This window comes from Pleurodeles waltl, chromosome 6 (genome assembly GCF_031143425.1).
Source record: "Pleurodeles waltl isolate 20211129_DDA chromosome 6, aPleWal1.hap1.20221129, whole genome shotgun sequence".
Lineage (NCBI taxonomy): Eukaryota > Metazoa > Chordata > Amphibia > Caudata > Salamandridae > Pleurodeles > Pleurodeles waltl.
In genome coordinates, this window is record NC_090445.1 from 758596702 (window position 1) to 758616284 (window position 19583).

The following is a 19583-nucleotide window of genomic DNA, read 5'->3' on the forward strand; positions in this document are numbered from 1 at the left end:
AAAACAGCCTTCTGCCTCTATCTTTACAAGGCTGGTATTAAGGTCTGACCGAGTACACTAATCCCTGTCTGGTTTTCTAATCCTTGTTTCAACTATCTGTAGGCTCACACTATTCTCCGCCGATCTTATCTTATCGTCTGGCCTTCGCTGTCCTTTGCTAGTATTCTCTCATTTCACAACTGTCCTCCAAACGCACACAAACTTATCACACCACATGCAACTTCGTTGTGGATCGGTTAATGAATTAGTTCAAGGGAGGGGTGACAAACACAGCTGGAGGGGAGGCAACCTTAAGTCACTTGATACTTTGTTTTCCAATTCCTTCTATTGGTGCTGTCTTGTTTTCCGACATTTCTATTGGCTCTGTTCTATCTTTACATTATTCTTACTGGCTCCTTTCTATGTGTTCTGGGAGTGTATGTAGTTAATAAATGGTTTTTATACGGTATATAAGATTGTGCGCCACAAAGTAAAGTGGCAGTCTCCTGAGAACATACCTTGTGTACTTCTGGGACAACTGTACTAGCTGCAGCTAATAAAATCTGATCTTTTACGCCTGACAGAGTGTCCCGTGTCTCTGTTAGTTGAGGCAGGTGAATCCAAGGAGATTTCAGGCGTACCCTGCGCCGCCAGGCCCATAAGGTTCTGGTTCTTCACCGCCCAGAAGAGCAGAGGGAGGCACGTGCCCCGACACTCCACATCGCCCTTGTTCAGCCCCGACCCTTCCATGTACAATGATTCTTCAGGCTGCCTCACAGGAACTGGTGCTGGCATCTGAGGCTGAGGGGAATGTGTCCTCTTGGATCATACAGGAGATGAATGATGAACTCCATATGTCCCAATAGGCACAATCCCGAGACCTGGCTAACCTCAGTGCCTCCATCACTTCCTTGTGGGCAGCCTTTTTGTCAGTGTTGGCCCAACGCCCCCCACCACTGTTGTTGTGTCTCTCAGTTTGTCATCCTTTTTGTTTCCCCTGCTACCCTTCATACCCCTCATGTTGACTGCCCCTATGGGGTGTCTGGCCCTGCACTGGCCAGCCAAGAACAGCCGAAAGGTGCGGAGCATTTGAAGATCATTGTGAAGGATGCCAGTGAGGATGGGCAGTGAATGGACATTGTTTTCACAGTGGGGTTTTAATTTTACAGCTTATACATAGAATGGTTCCCGTGACGCATCATGACGGATTATATTTATTTTGCCCACCCCCTCCAGACCCCCTTTCCCAATCTGTTTTAAGATTCTATTTGATTTTCTTTCTGCCTTTCTAATAGACAGTTTGTACTTCTATCATAAAACATGTTTCTGATGCATTTTAAGAAGACTACATCTCTATGTTGTGTGTTTCATTACATTTGCAGTATTTTTTAAGTTACATTGTCATGTGTTTAGCTATGCTTTCAAAATGATATCTTCATACGCGTATGGTTCTACTAGTATACGTCTTACACACATTTATCAATGCATATATGGTCTACAACCAGATTGACCAATTGACCATCAGCAATTATTATTCAACTCATTTGAAATGTGGAAGATATATTTTACTTTCAAGGTGTAGTGAAAACATATTACATTGATTAAGGGGATCCCTCTTGCGACTGCAATTGTGCTGGTGAGGATCTCTGTGAGCAAGTGTGTTTAACGTGTTGATGCTGAAGTGTGGGTGGGTGAGGTGCCTGTGTCTGTACAGGAGGTGAGGGTGGCTGTACAGGCGGGGAACGTGCCCGACAGGGGCTGATGGTGGCTGTACACGTGGGAGACGTGCCTGGACAGGGGCTGAAAGTTGCTGTACAGGTAGGTGACATGACTGTGCAGTGGGGGCATGTATAACAGGAGTGGTGCCCGTGAAGGGTTGGGGGGTTCATGTGCAGGTTATGGTACTGGTGGCTAGGTGGCTAGGTGTGATGTGGTGCAGGTAGATGTGTTGGACAGGTTCCTCCTCCCACTGGCCACCATTTCCATCCATCAGACCCCTCTGCATGGGACGGGCTTGGATACTACCATCAGGTCCAGCAGCAGGGGTAGGGAGTGGCAGGTGGGAGGCTGTGGGCTGGAGATTGATTTCTAAGGAAAACCTGCTCCTCACCAGGGGTGGTAGATCCCTCAGATGGTGGATAGAACGCCTAGGATTCACTGTCACAGGAGAAGTGTGCAAGGGAACCAACACGTTTAATCTGGATGTGACTGCTGTGAGGGGTTGATGATTGTGTGAAGGTATGTGAATGCTGTGGCTGGTTGGCTGACTGCTGGGAATGGGTAATCCTCAGGGGTGGAGTAGGAGGAACTATGCTGGCAGAGTAGGTGTGGGCTTAGGTCTTTTGCCCAGTGGGCCAACAATGGTGGGCAGCCTTATCATCCACTGCAAACAGCCCCGGATCTTCTTCCTTCTCCTCTACTTCCTCATCCTCCTGCTGTACTTCACTGGCAGCTGACAAGGCTGCTTGGAAGAGAAGTGGGTTCTCCCCTTGGATTGCCCATCTCCAGTAATTGGTGGATAGTTTTTCTGCCAGAAGCGACTCATCTTCCTCAGCACTTGAAAGTCAGAAGTTGCAACAGACCAAGGGTCTCATTAGGAGTTTGGTGATAGGATGAACTGACCATCAAACTCTTGTTTCCCCCCCCGTGCATATTACAATATTCCTGCCGGGATGACCGGCGGGAACATTGTATTATGCGTTCCTGCCGGGCTGACGGGCGGGAACAGTGCTACGACATTGGCCTTGGCTCCTTTAAGGGAGCTCACAGTGTGACCCTCCCCATTGCTGTGACTGCCATGGCCAAATGCTGCCAGAGGGCTGCCTTCTGTGTGGCACTGCTGCTGTAGAGGTGGAAAGCATGCAGTCTTTTATAGTGTCTCACTATGAACTTGGATATGATTGTAGTCTCCTCCTCAGTATAATTTTTTTTCCTCCCCAAAGGTAGTATGTTTTCAGTAATTCCAGGTACAGAGCAGGCAGGTGCAGTGTTGGTGTGGAAAGACCATGGCCTTGAATGTGTGCTGCTTTTACATGGTTTGTAGTGCAGGGTTGCAGATGGTGTTAATAGACTGCAGGTGTGTGAGATTTCAATTACTCTGTCCCAAATGCGGATTCTCTACCCTGAGGGTGGAGATTCTGTCCAGGGTCCGGAGTCTCTGCCCTGATTGCGGATTCTACCCTCCAAGTGCGGAAAATCCACCTGAGTGCAAATGTAAAGAAACTAATCGTAAATGACCTTTGTGAATTCCCAAAGTAATAAACTTAGAGTTTTGATCTAGTTTACCTTTGTGAATCAGATTGTGTGGTAAAGGAGGCATGGTAAAGCCATTTGTTGTAACGTCATTCATTGTAATGTCATAGAACCATTTTATGACAACCTTTATTATATCTCTTGCTTAAATTTTGTCTTCTTCAGTCTGTGGTGTATTCTATTGTTTTTTCGGATTGCAGCTGTCAAATTTCAGCTCACATATTTCCCATTCAACTACTTGATTGAGTCGATGCACAGCACGAAAATACTTGTTTTGGCTGGTGCTAGAGCCTCCTAGGCAGAAGGTTTCTGAGTCTGTTGAATCATGTTGTTTGCTTTAGAGAGCATCGTTACTTGTCATAACATCCTCAAGGCTCATGTTTATGAAGTGCGTAAAAGGGATGGAAGATGTGTATTTTTGTTTCAGGCAGTGGCGGCTCCCACCATTAGAGTGGAGAAGCATCAAACTCACCACACACCACTGCCAGAGAAGCAAAAGTAAAAAATAAAATGGTAATAAAATTAATTGATTACCATCTTATTTTTCTCTTTCCCCAGCCAGCTGTGTTTGGGGGCTGGGTCACTGCTGCTAACTGGCAGAAGGGCAGTGATGCTCACTCCACCAATTTAGAGTGTGCTGTTATTTTGGCCAGTTGTCTTTCAATGACCAGCCAGATGGAATGCTCACTTTAAACATTCCACCCTTCTGTCTTAGCTGGTTGGAGAGCAGGCACAGGTCCCCATTGCTTGCAGGAACATTGAGACTGCCCGCTCCAGCCAATCCTGGTGTTGTTCTCATGCTGCTTAATATTATCAGCAGCATAGTGGCAGCGTCTGGATTGAGGTGGAGACTTAAACTGCTGTTGATACCACCAGTGCTGAGGGACTGAAGCACAAGGAGGAACACAGTGGCAAGCCAGTGGAGAGTGCAAGTACATTTTAATTTTTTTTAATGTATTTCCCACTGACAAGCACTACCTTCAGCCTCCACGACAGAGCTCCTAGTCATGGTTCATTATGAACTCTGTTTATAACGAGCCATGACTGACAGCTTTGGTGGTTTGTTGCCCCACCAAATATTTAGGGTACCAGCTACCACTGGTTGCATGTGATGATTTCTATGTCAGGTTTTAAAGATTGAGTAGATCATTGGTCAAGTCATACTTGTAACAAAATGTATGACATTTCAAACTTGTGTGTGATTCAGTATGCAGTTCATTGTCTGTTATGAGCCCCCCACGACATGTTTGAGGCTGAGAGGAAAATCATTGAAGTTTTAGCCTGTCAGCCGACAAACCGTAAATTTTCCATGAGCAAAATGTTACTAGCTTTGATCTGCAGGTGGAGTCTCTTTTCACAAAAAATCACCAAAGAGGCAATAAACAACTGCTGGGATAAAAGTAATATTAGGATTCATAATGCATTGGGCAACTATGAACGCAAATAATAGCCATGAAGTTGTGGGTATCTCTGTGCAAGTTAGTTTAGTAGTGTATGCTTGATCTACCCCCTTTCCTCTTCAACCGTCTTTGCTCCTGAGAATGACTTTATGCACGACAGGAAGAATGTTATCTAGTGAAATGAATGGTCATAGTCATTTCTAAAGGATCTTTTAGTGAGGGCTCCTATTCCATGGATGAGAGAGTATTGATTAGATGACGTTTTTTGCATGGCCTTGGTGCTGTTGGCCAGCCAGGTGGAGTTCAACAAGGGCAGTACCAGTGCGTTAGTTTTTATATATTTGTATGAAATTCTATGAAAGCAACAGTTTACCATCCATTTTTGTGTTAAGATTTGGGTGTATTATAATGTATGGTTGTGAGACCTAACAGTGTAATACACTTGCAAAAACTGTCTTGGGTCCAGTCAGGCTCGTTTGTAAAATCTTTAGCTCAACCAGAGGTAGCTGTAGCTTTGAGCAGCAAGGCTTAAACAAGGAACTAGAGTAAAGCATTTAGAAACACCACACAACAAAATAAGAAAGTCACACAACATGAAAGAAATCTGACACCAATTTTTAAAAATAGCTTCATTTTTATGAATTTTTAGAGAAGATGAACAAAATCAAACGGAGGGTTCAGCAGATATAGATTTCAGAAGAAAACGTAAATCACAGTTCTTTTGGTCAGAACTGCAAACAAGCATTGGTAACCATAGAGTTTGGAAGCTTTTGAAAAGTTTGAAAGAGTTGTGTTTGGCTACTCTGGCCTGACTAGGGTGAGAACATCCAGGTGGGAGTAGGTCAGGGGGACCCAGGAGTGTCATCTAAGTCCAGATTGGTCACCCAAGAGGGACACTAGCCTTCTCCACATGATACCTCTGGACCTGCTGTGACCGGAGACTTGAGAGATGGTCTCTTGGGGTGCCCAGTGGCGGTCAATGGCGTGGATACAGAAGTGACTACTGACTTGCCGAGTTGGGCTACTCCAGGTTTGATAGCCATGGAACTAGTTCTAGGAGGTTAGCCGACTGACCGTTGGAGTCACTTATTTGGCCTGGGGGCTTGGGAGCAACTTTTCCTCAGGCCAGACGCCACAGGCACAGTTTTCTCTTCACTAGCCCAAGGTGCACCAGGTGCAGTCCAGCAGATGCTGTAGCCTATCTTTGGCAGTTCCAGGAGTCAGCAGGGCAGTCCTTCTTCGGTCCTTTCTCCTGTTCCATAGTGATCTGAGGTTCAGGATGCACGGGGTGCAATAGGGCCCAGAAAGTGCCCTGGCAGGATGATGTGTTCTCTAGACAAAGGGCTAGCCAAGGGGCAACTAAGCTCCTTCATGCCCTGTGATGACTTCCAGCTATGTGAGGCATCTAGCAATCCAAAGGTGCACTATTCTGCCCACTCCCATGATGTCTAAATCCTTCCTTGGATGTTAGGAGTTTGGTAGACCAGCATAGAAGTGTGGCTACCTGTGGGTTACATGTCCACAGGAAAATAAGTTTGGGCACTGATCTCACTACTATGATTCCTTGGCCATCCTATCAGAACAAAGGGGCAACCCCTCAGGAATGTGATTGCCGTTTTCTCATCAAAGTTGGCTCCGCCTTTGAAGCTCACCATTTGCACCAACACCCTGAGTGGCTTCCTGTGAGGGAGAGGTGCCCCCCTCCCATAACAGCCTACCATTGTTTCTAAGCCTGGGAGTGAGTCATTCACACTACTCATCAGGAGGTCAGAAAGCTGTCGGTGGCCAGCAACTGAGTAAGGCCACCGGATAACTGGGCTACAGAGGAGCAATTTTCTAAAAGTGTTGTTTCCTTAAAAGTTACATTAAATTGGATTTGGGAATCAAGTCAGGTTTAATGCCACAATTAATTTGATACATTGAGGGACCATTCATAAGTTCACCAGGCTGAGGGATCAGCCTGTAACTCTGTGTTAGCCAATGGTGCTACTACCATTTTCACAACAAAACAATAATTTGGAAGTGTTCCTATCAGGACAGATTAAAAGCATATGTCCTACTTATTAATACATGGCTTCCCATCTCAGGGCTCCATAGACTTCCTTAGAGGAGACTAACATATGTTGATAAGGAAAGTGGAAGCTTTGCTGTTGGTTTAAGAGGCGAAGTCAAACTAGCAGTTTAAAAATTGCTCTTACAGGCTGCAATAGCAGACTGGGAGCCATTGTGCATTTTGTCCCATACAGGGTGAAACAACCAGCTGCAGCCCTGGGGGAGACACTCTACCTTTCATGCCCTGGGTATATTTCATACTATATACTAGGGGCTTATAAGTAAGTCAGCTTATGCTAAGTGGGTAGAGCCAATTAAACATACACTTTGTGAGGTGTTAGAACACTGTCACTGAGGTCAGGTGAGCAGCCCTCAGTATTCTCATAGAGTTGAAAAACAAGTGGCATCCGTCTATAGCTTTGCAGGTGATCATGCAAAAGAGGCATTTGGTTACAATATGAGATTTGAAAACCTGACGAGAGAAGGACAACCAAAACATTTCAGTATGGATACTATTTGTGTGACATTATAAATGCCACTTTAGTTTGTTGTGTTTGGTGCATAAATCAAAGGCGGTATCTTGCCATTGTCAATGTATTTGTGTTTTATGCCTATACCAAGTTCAGTTCATCTAGCAGGTTAAGCTTATGAACCTAGAGCATTTCAAGGTCATGTTACTGACATTGGGAAATTTGCCTGGAATAACGCAGGTATGTGGCACTCTAATGCTACATTGACTGAGCTGATACCAACCCTCCAAATATTATAGAAAAGACTGGGAGGGAACTAAAATAAAAAATAATAGGATGACTGATGAGAGTGAATGAAATATGCATATTATTGCCAAGTACTATTTTTATCTAATTCACCATGGATTAAGGGTAGGTGTATGCTTAGTTGCAACACTTCGCTTTTGCTTGCTTTGTTATTTATTGTGGGTCCCTGGTCGTAGGGGTGTGAAGTAGAGTAGTGCATTTCACCCTCTGTTGCTCATTCTAAATAACGTCAATCAAAATGCCGAATGGCTCGAGGTGGATTTTTTCTTCCCAGGATCGGAGGCACCTCTACATGGAACATAACTTACTCTAATGACACTGTGGTCTTTGATAGAGCCCTCAATGGTCAGCACAAATCGCTTACTGTCATTTCAGACAAAAAACATGTAAAGGTGTTTGATAAAGGACTTAAGTGGGGCATCCATGAGTAACTGAATCACGTTTAGTAGCGCCAAGTGTCGGCTGACGAACAGCTGAACTGAAGGTATGATCAATAGTCTGAGAACGTGTACGATATATCTCATGTGTAAAGCAGGTTCGACATTTCATTTTGCGATTGTTGCATAAAAAAGCAAGTAAAGTGGAAACATACATTTACAGGCGATCATTCTATATTAGTCCTCATATCATTGCCATTGTATTTGAAGCTCCATTAGCAAACATCACTTCCTAGCTATGCCAGCAAGCAGGATATCAGTGGGTAGAAGTAAGCATTGGCTTATGCGTATTATAATGTGTATTAATAATTGGGAAACAGTTTATTGTATTGGGAGACACAACAGTGACATAAGTAATTGTATGGGCAATATACTCACATTCTGAACAAGGGCGAATAGCACATAGGTCACGTGTGAGGGTACTGTTGCGAGACATGTAGTAGCACCAAGGCTTCTTTGCACCATCAGGATTCCTGTTTGAACAAAGCATGGTAAGCATGATAAGCAAACGTCGTTGTCAAGATGAATGTTCAAGTTTACAAATAGAAGTCTTCAATATTTTAGTGGTAAAAAAAGTTCGCAAACGGTCCCTGAGTACACTGGCAATTTATTTGATCCAGAATTGGCAAACGCATCCTGTTGTCTTAAGAGATGAGACACGTTTTCGCGAATAAACTTTATTTGTCTTCTGGTGCTGTGGCTAGTGTTAGAGCCGAGCCCTTGTGATGTGAAAACAAGGCCAAATCATATGAACACGCTAAGAAGGAGCGCTGGGCCTGCTCCAGTTGTATATTGATGGTACTGACCATTAGAATGGACTGCTCCTATTTTTATCTGGGATGACACCAAACACAAAGTGACCAGAGCAAGTCATAATACTCACACTCAAAGGCAAGGACACACACACAGAGATAAACTAGGAGACGCACAAATATTCTACAGAGGATCTTAACCAAGAAGTAAACTCAGACATGAATTATGTGACAAGAGAAATCTTTAGATTGTATTGCAATGACTTAATGCAAATGTACAATTCAAAGTAATATTCAAGGACCTACACAGTGAATTTACATATTTTGTGATCATTCACTGACAAGATATTAAAAAGCAATTCCAAATTATTGTGATACAAATATTTTGTATACGAGAAGAAATGAACATCAGCAAGTTGAAATGTACCTATAACTAACAGCAAAATTTATATGCAACATGTATGCAATACAGCTGCACCAGCGAATACTTAACCACGTACACTTCCTTGCTGCTTTGAAAGTAATAAATATACTACTAAGCATTTCAAAAACGTAATTAAGTACTAAGATAAATGTAAGCCTCTTGTTTAAGATGCCTGTCCCTAATTAACCTGCAGAAACAACATAAATAAAATGAAAGAAATAAAATATTTGATAAGTGTATTAGTTACCAACTTACACTGCACGTTAGGAACCCACAATAGAGAGAAGAGACACAGGGGGTCATTCCAACCCTGGCGGTCGGTGTTAAAGCGGCGGCCAACCCGCCAACAGGCAGGCAGTAAAAAAAATGGAATTCTGACCCTGGCGGAAACCGCCAACAGAGACCGCCACTTTAACACTCCGACCGACACGGCGGGACAAACAAACAGCGCGGCGGTCACCGCCAACAGACAGGCGGGAGACAATGTACCGCCCACCCTATCACAACCCACCAATCCGCCACCTTTTCCGGGGCGGTAGCCCCGCCGATAAAAACACGGCGGAAACAGACATTACGAACGGAAAACGCTCACCTCTACACACTCCACGAGGAATCTGGACAGCATGGAACCCGAACTACACATCCTACCAGCTATTGTCTTCCTGCTCCTCTACCAGGAGCACGAACGCCGGCGCAGAAGACACCGGTGAGTACTGCACCTACGACACAGGGGAGGGGGGAGGGAAAAAATTACGGGGACACACATACGCGACACACCCACCCTCACCCTCACCCACAACTACATACACATCAATGCAGAGCAACAACTCAGAGTGACACCCCCCCAAACCCCCCAGAAGAATGCAAAGACAAAATAAAATGATCATGAAATTTGAAGTATATTGTACGGCTAAGTAAAAAAATATATCAAACATCTATACCTATATATACATATGTAAATTGTCTTGTCCAAATTGGGTATCAGCCATTGTTCGTGGGCCAATGGGCCTAAACACATGGGCAAAGCCCACACAGGAGACCCGAATCCATTGGAGAGAACACTGCAGGGGCATCAGATAGCAAAACTACAGGCACCTCAGGGGGAAGGGAAGGGGGGGCACCTCAGCCAGATGAGTCCACGACGCCAGATCCACGAGGGGCCTCCATGGCCACTGTTAAATCCTGGGGAGTGCAAAGCCACAGTCTCACAAGTCTCTACAGTGGGTGGATTGGCCACTGTTCAATCCTGGGGAGTGCAAAGCCACAGTCTCACAAGTCTATACAGTGGGTGGTTTGCCCACTGTGCCATCCTGGGGAGTGCAAAGCCACAGTCTATCAAGTGGATTACAGACTCCACTGGTTCTGGAGGAGGCATGGTGCCCAGAGTGCTTCGTGCAGCCCTGCCCGACACAGATCCGGGCCTGCCCCTTCTGCCAATGGGCCAGCGGTGCTTGAGACGGCGGTGCCCTGTTCACCGGTGCTTGACTTGAAGGGCCCAGCGGAGCGGTGCAGAGACGGCGGTGCCCAGCGGAGCGGTGCTTGAGATGAAGGGCCCAGCGGAGCGGTGCTTGACTTGAAGGGCCCAGCGGAGCGGTGCTTGAGATGAAGGGCCCAGCAAAGCGGTGCAGAGACGGCGGTGCCCAGCGGAACGGTGCTTGAGATGAAGGGCCCAGCGGAGCGGTGCTTGAGATGAAGGGCCCAGCGGAGCGGTGCAGGGACGGCGGTGCCCAGCGGAGCGGTGCTTGAGATGAAGGGCCCAGCGGAGCGGTGGTTGAGATGAAGGGCCCTGTTAAGCGGTTCTTGACTTGAAGGGCCCTGTTCAGTGGTTCTTGAGACGGCGGTGCCCTGTTCAGCGGTGCTTGAGACAGCGGTGCCCTGTTCAGCGGTTCTTGAGACGGCGGTGCCCTGTTCAGCGGTGCTTGACTTGAAGGGCCCTGTTCAGCGGTGCTTGACTTGAAGGGCCCTGTTCAGCGGTTCTTGAGACGGCGGTGCCCTGTTCAGCGGTGCTTGAGACGGCGGTGCCCTGTTCAGCGGTGCTTGACTTGAAGGGCCCAGCGGAGCGGTGCAGAGACGGTGGTGCCCAGCGGAGCGGTGCTTGAGATGAAGGGCCCAGCGGAGCGGTGCTTGACTTGAAGGGCCCAGCGGAGCGGTGCTTGAGATGAAGAGCCCAGCGGAGCGGTGCAGAGACGGCGGTGCCCAGCGGAGCGGTGCTTGAGATGAAGGGCCCAGCGGAGCGGTGCTTGAGATGAAGGGCCCAGCGGAGCGGTGCAGAGACGCCGGTGCCCAGCGGACCGGTGCTTGAGATGAAGGGCCCAGCGGAGCGGTGCTTGAGATGAAGGGCCCTGTTCAGCGGTTCTTGACTTGAAGGGCCCTGTTCAGCGGTTCTTGAGACGGCGGTGCCCTGTTCAGCGGTACTTGACTTGAAGGGCCCTGTTCAGCGGTGCTTGACTTGAAGGGCCCTGTTCAGCGGTTCTTGAGACGGCGGTGCCCTGTTCAGCGGTGCTTGAGACGGCGGTGCCCTGTTCAGCGGTGCTTGACTTGAAGGGCCCTGTTCAGCGGAGCTTGAGATGAAGGGCCCAGCAAAGCGGTTCAGAGACGGCGGTGCCCAGCGGAGCGGTGCTTGAGATGAAGGGCCCAGCGGAGCGGTGCTTGAGATGAAGGGCCCAGCGGAGCGGTGCTTGAGATGAAGGGCCCAGCGGAGCGGTGCAGGGACGGCGGTGCCCAGCGGAGCGGTGCTTGAGATGAAGGGCCCAGCGGAGCGGTGGTTGAGATGAAGGGCCCTGTTAAGCGGTTCTTGACTTGAAGGGCCCTGTTCAGCGGTTCTTGAGACGGCGGTGCCCTGTTCAGCGGTGCTTGAGACGGCGGTGCCCTGTTCAGCGGTTCTTGAGACGGCGGTGCCCTGTTCAGCGGTGCTTGACTTGAAGGGCCCTGTTCAGCGGTGCTTGACTTGAAGGGCCCTGTTCAGCGGTGCTTGACTTGAAGGGCCCTGTTCAGCGGTTCTTGAGACGGCGGTGCCCTGTTCAGCGGTGCTTGACTTGAAGGGCCCAGCGGAGCGGTGCAGAGACGGTGGTGCCCAGCTGAGCGGTGCTTGAGATGAAGGGCCCAGCGGAGCGGTGCTTGACTTGAAGGGCCCTGTTCAGCGGTGCTTGACTTGAAGGACCCAGCGGAGCGGTGCAGGGACGGCGGTGCCCAGCGGAGCGGTGCTTGAGATGAAGGGCCCAGCGGAGCGGTGGTTGAGATGAAGGGCCCTGTTAAGCGGTTCTTGACTTGAAGGGCCCTGTTCAGCGGTTCTTGAGACGGCGGTGCCCTGTTCAGCGGTGCTTGAGACGGCGGTGCCCTGTTCAGCGGTTCTTGAGACGGCGGTGCCCTGTTCAGCGGTGCTTGACTTGAAGGGCCCTGTTCAGCGGTGCTTGACTTGAAGGGCCCTGTTCAGCGGTTCTTGAGACGGCGGTGCCCTGTTCAGTGGTGCTTGAGACGCCGGTGCCCTGTTCAGCGGTGCTTGACTTGAAGGGCCCTGTTCAGCGGTTCTTGAGACGGCGGTGCCCTGTTCAGCGGTGCTTGACTTGAAGGGCCCAGCGGAGCGGTGCAGAGACGGTGGTGCCCAGCGGAGCGGTGCTTGAGATGAAGGGCCCAGCGGAGCGGTGCTTGACTTGAAGGGCTTTGTTCAGCGGTGCTTGACTTGAAGGACCCTGTTCAGCGGTTCTTGAGACGGCGGTGCCCTGTTCAGCGGTGCTTGAGACGGCGGTGCCCTGTTCAGCGGTGCTTGACTTGAAGGGCCCTGTTCAGCGGTTCTTGAGACGGCAGTGCCCTGTTCAGCGGTGCTTGACTTGAAGGGCCCAGCGGAGCAGTGCAGAGACGGTGGTGCCCAGCGGAGCGGTGCTTGAGATGAAGGGCCCAGCGGAGCGGTGCTTGACTTGAAGGGCCCTGTTCAGCGGTGCTTGACTTGAAGGACCCTGTTCAGTGGTTCTTGAGACGGCGGTGCCCTGTTCAGCGGTGCTTGAGACGGCGGTGCCCTGTTCAGCGGTGCTTGACTTGAAGGACCCTGTTCAGCGGTGCTTGACATGTGTCTCCAGGGCACCAGATCCGTCCATGACATGGATTTCACTCGCCACCCGACATGTGGCTGCCGGGCCCTTCGTGCACATCTGTCTTCTCGCTTGCGGGGCCCTCCTGTGCTGCCGTCCCGGGCCCGTGGGTGTCCTCCTTCACACCTGGAATGGGGCTGGTGGGGCCCTCCTGGGCAGCTCGCCTGCTGCCGGACTTGTCGGGCGTGCTGCCCTTGCCACCCTTCCCTGCTCCTCTGTGGCCCTTTCCTCCCTTTGTCGGTGTGCCAGGTGGCACCCCACTTCCTGACGGTGCCAGGGTAGTGCCTTTGGAGCCTGCTGTCTCTGGCCTCTCGCGCCGGGCACTGGCTTTCTTGGCTTTTTTTCCAGGGGGTGGGCTGGCTGTCTCTTTACTGCTAGCCCAAGTAGCTGGCCTTGAAGGTGGTGGACTCCAAAATCCTTGGACTATTGTCCTTGTAGGTCCAGGGTTTGTGGTGGCTGAGGTGCTGATTGGAGTCTTATGAGATGGAGGGGGTGGGACAGGTGATGGAAAGAGGTTAAGTTTGGACAGGAAAAGCTTTTTAGGAGCAGTGGGAAGGGTAGGTGTAGTGGGTATGGGAGTGGAGGAAGCGGATCTGGTTGTAGGTGAGTCAAGTCTGGTGTCTTTGGGTGCAGGTGCTTGTGCTGGAGGCTGTCGTGAGGTGGATGGCTGTTGGGTGGGTGGCTGCCTGCGTTTGTGTGGTTTGGAAGAGGGGTGACAGACACACTGGGAGAGGACACAGGGGACGTGTAAATGGTAGTGGGGGTGGTGACTGCACGTGTGCGGAGTGTTTGGTGGGTGTGCTGGTGATGGACGTAGTGGCTGATGATGTTGTGCATGCAAGTGTGAATGGAGACGTCACAGGGAGGGAGGAGGGAGACGAGGAGGAGGGGGATACAGAGGAGGCAGTGGCTGTTGGCATGTCTGCATGTGGCTGTTGCTTGGGTGAATGCTTGTGTGATGTGTGGTGCTTATGTCTGGATGAGCTTCCCTTGGGTGTTGAGGTGTGTGCAGGCTGGTCTGTAGGTGTGTCTGGGATAGGCAGAGGTACAGGGGAGTGGGACTGGGTTGAGGAAGTTGGAGGAGGGAGGCAGGAGACAGGGACAATGGCTGCCGTCAGTGCTGAGGCCAGAGCGTTGAACGATCGCTGATGGGCAGCCTGACCCAAATGAATGCCCTCCAGGTATGCATTACTCCGGTGCACCTCCCTTTCTACACCCTGGATGGCATTCAAAAGGGTAGACTGCCCAACAATGAGCGTCCTCAGGAGGTCAATGACCTCCTCACTGAGGGCAGCAGGGGTAACTGGGGCAGGGCCTGAGGTGCCTGGGGCGAAGGAGATGCCCCCCTTCCTGGGTGAGCGGGCACGGGGCGAACGCTGAGGGGCTGCTGGGAGGGCGGAGCTGGTGCGCTGGGTGGCGGCTGTACCTGTTGTTGCGGCGGGCACGGATGTTGCCGCCACCACAAGGGAGCTCCCTTCCGAGGACGTGTCTGTGTCGCTGGTGTCACCACGTGTCCCCGCTGTGGAGCTCCCCTCGCCCTCCGTCTCACTGGTGAACTCCGAGTCAGTTGCATGGCCCTCCATGGCCATGTGAGATGCAGCTCCCTCGTGCTCCGATGCCACTTCTCCTCCGCCTGATGATGCTAATGCACACATGAACAGGAAGACCACCAAAAAAGGTGGGGGGGGAGAAAAAAAGAAATGTTGAGTGCATGCATTGGCGACACAGTTGGCGGAGAGGACAGACACAGAAGCCCCCTGCACTACGCCGCGCACTTGGGGTACACTACTCAATCCGTGGGACATGGCCTACAAGCCTATGGACGACAAATCCACACATAGGTGACACAGGGCCATGATTAGCTGTACTAGGCAACCTACAGAGGTGGGGGGCGGGGGCACAGGGCCATGCCTAACGGAGGGGCCTAGCCTACGGAAATTGCCCTGGCCTAGGGATACCCACAGCCCTCCTCCCCCACCCAGACACCTCCAATGTGCTCAAAATCACCAGAATGTGCTTGTACTCACCCCCTTGTGTCTGCTGTGATGTCGTCATGCGCCCATCCAAATCGGGGTAGGCCACCGCCAGGATCCGGGACATCAGGGGGGTCAATTGACGAGTGCCACCCCTCCTACGTTGGGAGGCCATCCCCAGCAGAGCCTCCGCGGTCTTCCTGGTCCCGCGGCGGATGTCCTCCCACCTCTTGCGGCAGTCGGTGCCCCGTCTGTTGTAGACCCCCAGGGTCCGGACGTCCTTGGCGATGGCACGCCAAATGCCGATTTTCTGATGGGCGCTGACCTATGTGACATGTACAGGGGGAGAAAATAAAATATCATCATTTTCTGCATGCTCGATGTGAGTGGCCCCTCATCCCCACCCTTGCCATGTGGCACATGCTCTCATCTGTCGTTTGATGCATGCCTCATTCGCTCCCCTCCCCACCATCGTTCATTCAGCCCACTCAACCCAGGCATTGGCCACAAAGCATGATCCCAGTGTACCTGTTGGTCTGGAGGACCGTAGAGTAGCGCATACTGGGGGAGGACCCCATCCACGAGTTTCTCCAATTCTTCAGAAGTGAAGGCAGGGGCCCTTTCCCCAGTCGCAGCAGCCATTGTCTCTTCCAGACCGAGGTCACAGCAGCACTTGCAGTATAGGTCTTCTCCTGTGGATGATCAGGTATCAAGTGATTAAGCAGATAGAAAATGGCGGTCAAGCCCGCGGTGGTGCGTACCGCGGCGGTGCGTACCGCGACCGCCGGCGCACATCGTCATTGGCTCCTGAGACCCATAGGGTTCAATGTTAACCAATGCGGCTTTGCGCCGCGGTCTTCGACCGCCTCCTGCCACGGTGTGCCACGCCAGCGCATTGACCTCACATCCCACTGTCGCACTTCACAGGTCAGGCAGCCGCCATTTCAAGGGCCCACATGGCTTAAATTCTACTGCGTCACACATACCTAGGCCTTGCATCAACACTCATACAAGCCATTCAATGCATTGAGAATCGTGTACTGTGCAAGCTGTGGGAACGTACCTGTGGGTTGATGTTGTCTTTCCTAGGCATCGTCCGCTGGGACTTGCGAGGAGATGGAGGAATCTTCCCGTGTACAGACCGCTGGTGGACCTGTCGACAATGGAAGAAAGACATGTCATACTGACATACAGGCTTGACAGAGCCACTATACAGGAACTGTGTGCCCAGCTGGAGCCAGACCTGATGTCACCCATCCGCCAACCCACAGGGATTCCCCCTCTAGTGCAGGTTCTGTCAGTGCTCCATTTTTTGGCAAGTGGGTCATTCCAAACAACAATGGCCATTTCATCAGGGATGTCACAGCCTATGTTTTCCAAGGTGTTGTCTGCCCTGTTGAAATACATGCGGAGCTACATTGTTTTCCCTGAGGTGGGCGATTTGGCTACGGTGAAGGGTGATTTCTATGCGCTTGGACATATTCCCAACATCATTGGTGCAATTGATGGGACACATGTTGCTTTGGTCCCCCCCAGCACGAGTGAACAGGTGTACAGGAACAGAAAAAGTTATCATTCCATGAATGTCCAGGTGGTCTGTTTGGCTGACCAGTACATCTCCCATGTAAATGCCAAGTTCCCTGGGTCAGTGCATGACGCGTACATCATGCGAAATAGCAGCATCCCTTACGTGATGGAACTACTTCAGAGACACCGTGTGTGGCTAATTGGTGACTCTGGTTACCCCAACCTGTCCTGGCTACTGACCCCAGTGAGGAATCCCAGGACAAGGGCAGAGGAACGGTACAATGAGGCACATGGGCGTACTAGGAGGGTGATCGAGCGGACCTTCGGCCTCCTGAAGGCCAGGTTCAGGTGCCTCCATATGACAGGTGGATCCCTAATGTACTCACCAAAGAAGGTGTGCCATATCATTGTGGCCTGCTGTATGCTTCACAACCTGGCTTTGCGACGCCAGGTGCCTTTCCTGCAGGAGGATGGTCCAGGTGGTGGTGTTGTGGCAGCTGTGGAGCCTGTGGAGAGTGAACAGGAGGAAGACGAAGAGGACGACACAGACAACAGGGACACAGTAAGTACAGCAGTATTTTCAATGACATACAGGTAAGAATCAACCCCGGCATTTTACATTTACTTAAAGTCTCCTGCCTCTCTACTGTCTGAGTTTCCCCCCAGTGTATGTTAACTGAGTTGTGAATTTCCCTTCCAATTTCAGAGATGTGGGCCCCACTCCGTGACCTCTGCTTTGTTTCCCCATGGACTACAGCCGTGTGACAGTGGTATGTTGTCATCACGATGTAACTGGACATTTTGGCACGGTTCTGTGTAATACATTTGTTCAAATATACAGGCAGACTCCAGATTTTTTTGTGTGCCATAAGTGTGTTTATTAAAGTGCTCAATTTTGGGTAATGGTTGCAATTCGATGATGGGTGATGGTGGAGGAATGTCCATGGCAGAGTCCAGATTTTCAGTCTCACAGGTGCATTGTCCATATGCCTGTGGAAGGTGGAGCAGGGGCAGTTTAAGGTTGGACAGGGTGACAATGTGGGACAGTGGGATGACAATCAGGGGGTATCCTTTCCTGGCGGGGGTCTTGGCATCTTACTCTGTCTTCTTCTTAGATCTCAGGCCCCACTTGCGGGGTGGTTCTCCTTCTGCAGGGGGTGGGGTTCTGGTGGCCTGTTGTTCTTGTGTCGGGGCCTCCTGTCCACTAGCGCCGGCGGAGGTGGTAGCCTGTTCTCAGTCCATGCTAGTGACAGGGGCCCTTTGTGGTGCCACATGGTCCCGCAATGTGCTGACAATCTGATTGAGAGCCACAACGATGGTGCCCATTGCGGAACTGATGTTTCTGAGTTCTTCCCTGAACCCCATAAACTGTTCCTCCTGCAGTACCTGGATCTCCTGGAACCTGGCCAGGACCGTCGCCATCGTCTCCTGGGAGTGGTGGTATGCTCCCATGATGGAGGATAGGGCCTCGTGGAGAGTGGGTTCCCTGGGCCTGTCCCCCCCCCCTGTCGCACAGTAGCCCTCCCAGTTCCCCTGTTTCCCTGGGCCTCTGTCCCTTGGACCGTGTGCCCTCTACCACTGCCCCCAGGTCCCTGTTGTTGTTGGGGTGGTGGGTTAACCTGGGTGCCCTGTAGTGGTGGACACACCGCTGATTGACGTGTCCTGGAGACAGAGGCATGGGCCCGCTGGGTGGGTGCTGTGCTGGTGTTCCCAGAGGGGGGTAGGTCTGCTGTGGCCTGTGGCTGTCTGTGGGGAACCGACCGTCCCGAGGTCCCCGATGGGCCGGGCTGGTCATCTGGGCCCAGGGAGACAGAGCTGCTGTCATCACTGTGGGTCTCTTCTGGGGGTGGAATGGACATTTCTGGACCCTCCTGGGCGGTGTCGTGGTGTTCGGGTCCTGCAGGGGTATAAGAGTATGTTTATTGCTTCTGTGTGTGCCATAGCGTGCAATGGGTGGGTGCCCATGTACCCCAGTGCTGGCATTCCCTTGTGGGGGCTGTTGTGACAGTGGTTTGGGGGGGGGGGATGGGTATGTGCAGTGGGCATGTTTAGGTGATGGGTGTCCATGGTTTGTGGTCGCATGCAGGGCTTGGTGTTGGGATGGGTGGGTTGTGATGTTGAGACATTAGCAAGGAGGATGTGTGATGGGGGCGGGGGGGGGGAGGGTGGGGGTATGATTTGGCATGCTAGTGGGGGGGGGGATGAAGTAGTTGAGATTAGACTTACCAGAGTCCATTCCTCCGCCTACTCCTGCGAGGCCCTCAGGATGCAGGATCGCCAAGACCTGTTCCTCCCATGTTGTAAATTCTGGGGGTTGAGGTGGGGGTCCGCCGCCAGTCTTCTGCACCGCGATGTTGTGTCTGGATACCATGGAACGCACCTTCCCCCGTAGGTCGTTCCACCGCTTCCTGATGTCATCCCGATTTCGTGGATGCTGACCCACAGCGTTGACCCTGTCCACTATTCTTTGCCATAGCTCCATCTTCCTGGCAATGGTGGTGTTCTGCACCTGTGTCCCGAAGAGCTGGGGCTCTACCCGAACTATTTCCTCCACCATGACCCTGAGTTCAGCGTCTGAAAACCTGGGGTGTCTTTGGGGTGCCATGGGGTGGTGTGGATGAGGAGTGAGGTGGTGTTTGTGGTGATGAGTGAGTTGAGTGTGGTGGTGTGTGGGGTTTTGTGCATGGATGTTGTGTGAGTGATGATGTTATGTGCCTGTGAATGCTCTGTATTAACTGGTAGTGTCTCTCTCTGGCCTTAGTTAATAAATGGTGGTCATAGGGGTTTGTGGGTGATGTGGGTGTGTGTTTTATATTGTGTTGGGTGTGTGGGAGTGGTGTTTGTATGTGTATCAGGTGTGTGCATTTCAAAATGTCCAATGTGGCAGTGTTTTGGAGCTGTGTGTGTATTTTGAGCGCGGCGGTGT

The 19583-nt window shown here is 51.1% G+C and overlaps 1 protein-coding gene across 1 annotated transcript in view; it reads right to left on the reverse strand.

Moving 5' to 3' along the window:
* Positions 1-19583, reverse strand: part of HABP2 (hyaluronan binding protein 2) — a 155985-nt gene that overhangs the window by 93137 nt on the left and 43265 nt on the right. Inside the window, exon 3 of the mRNA XM_069242213.1 lies at positions 8275-8369. Within this exon, the coding sequence (XP_069098314.1) occupies positions 8275-8369 (95 nt within the window). The remainder of the gene's footprint in view (positions 1-8274; positions 8370-19583) is intronic.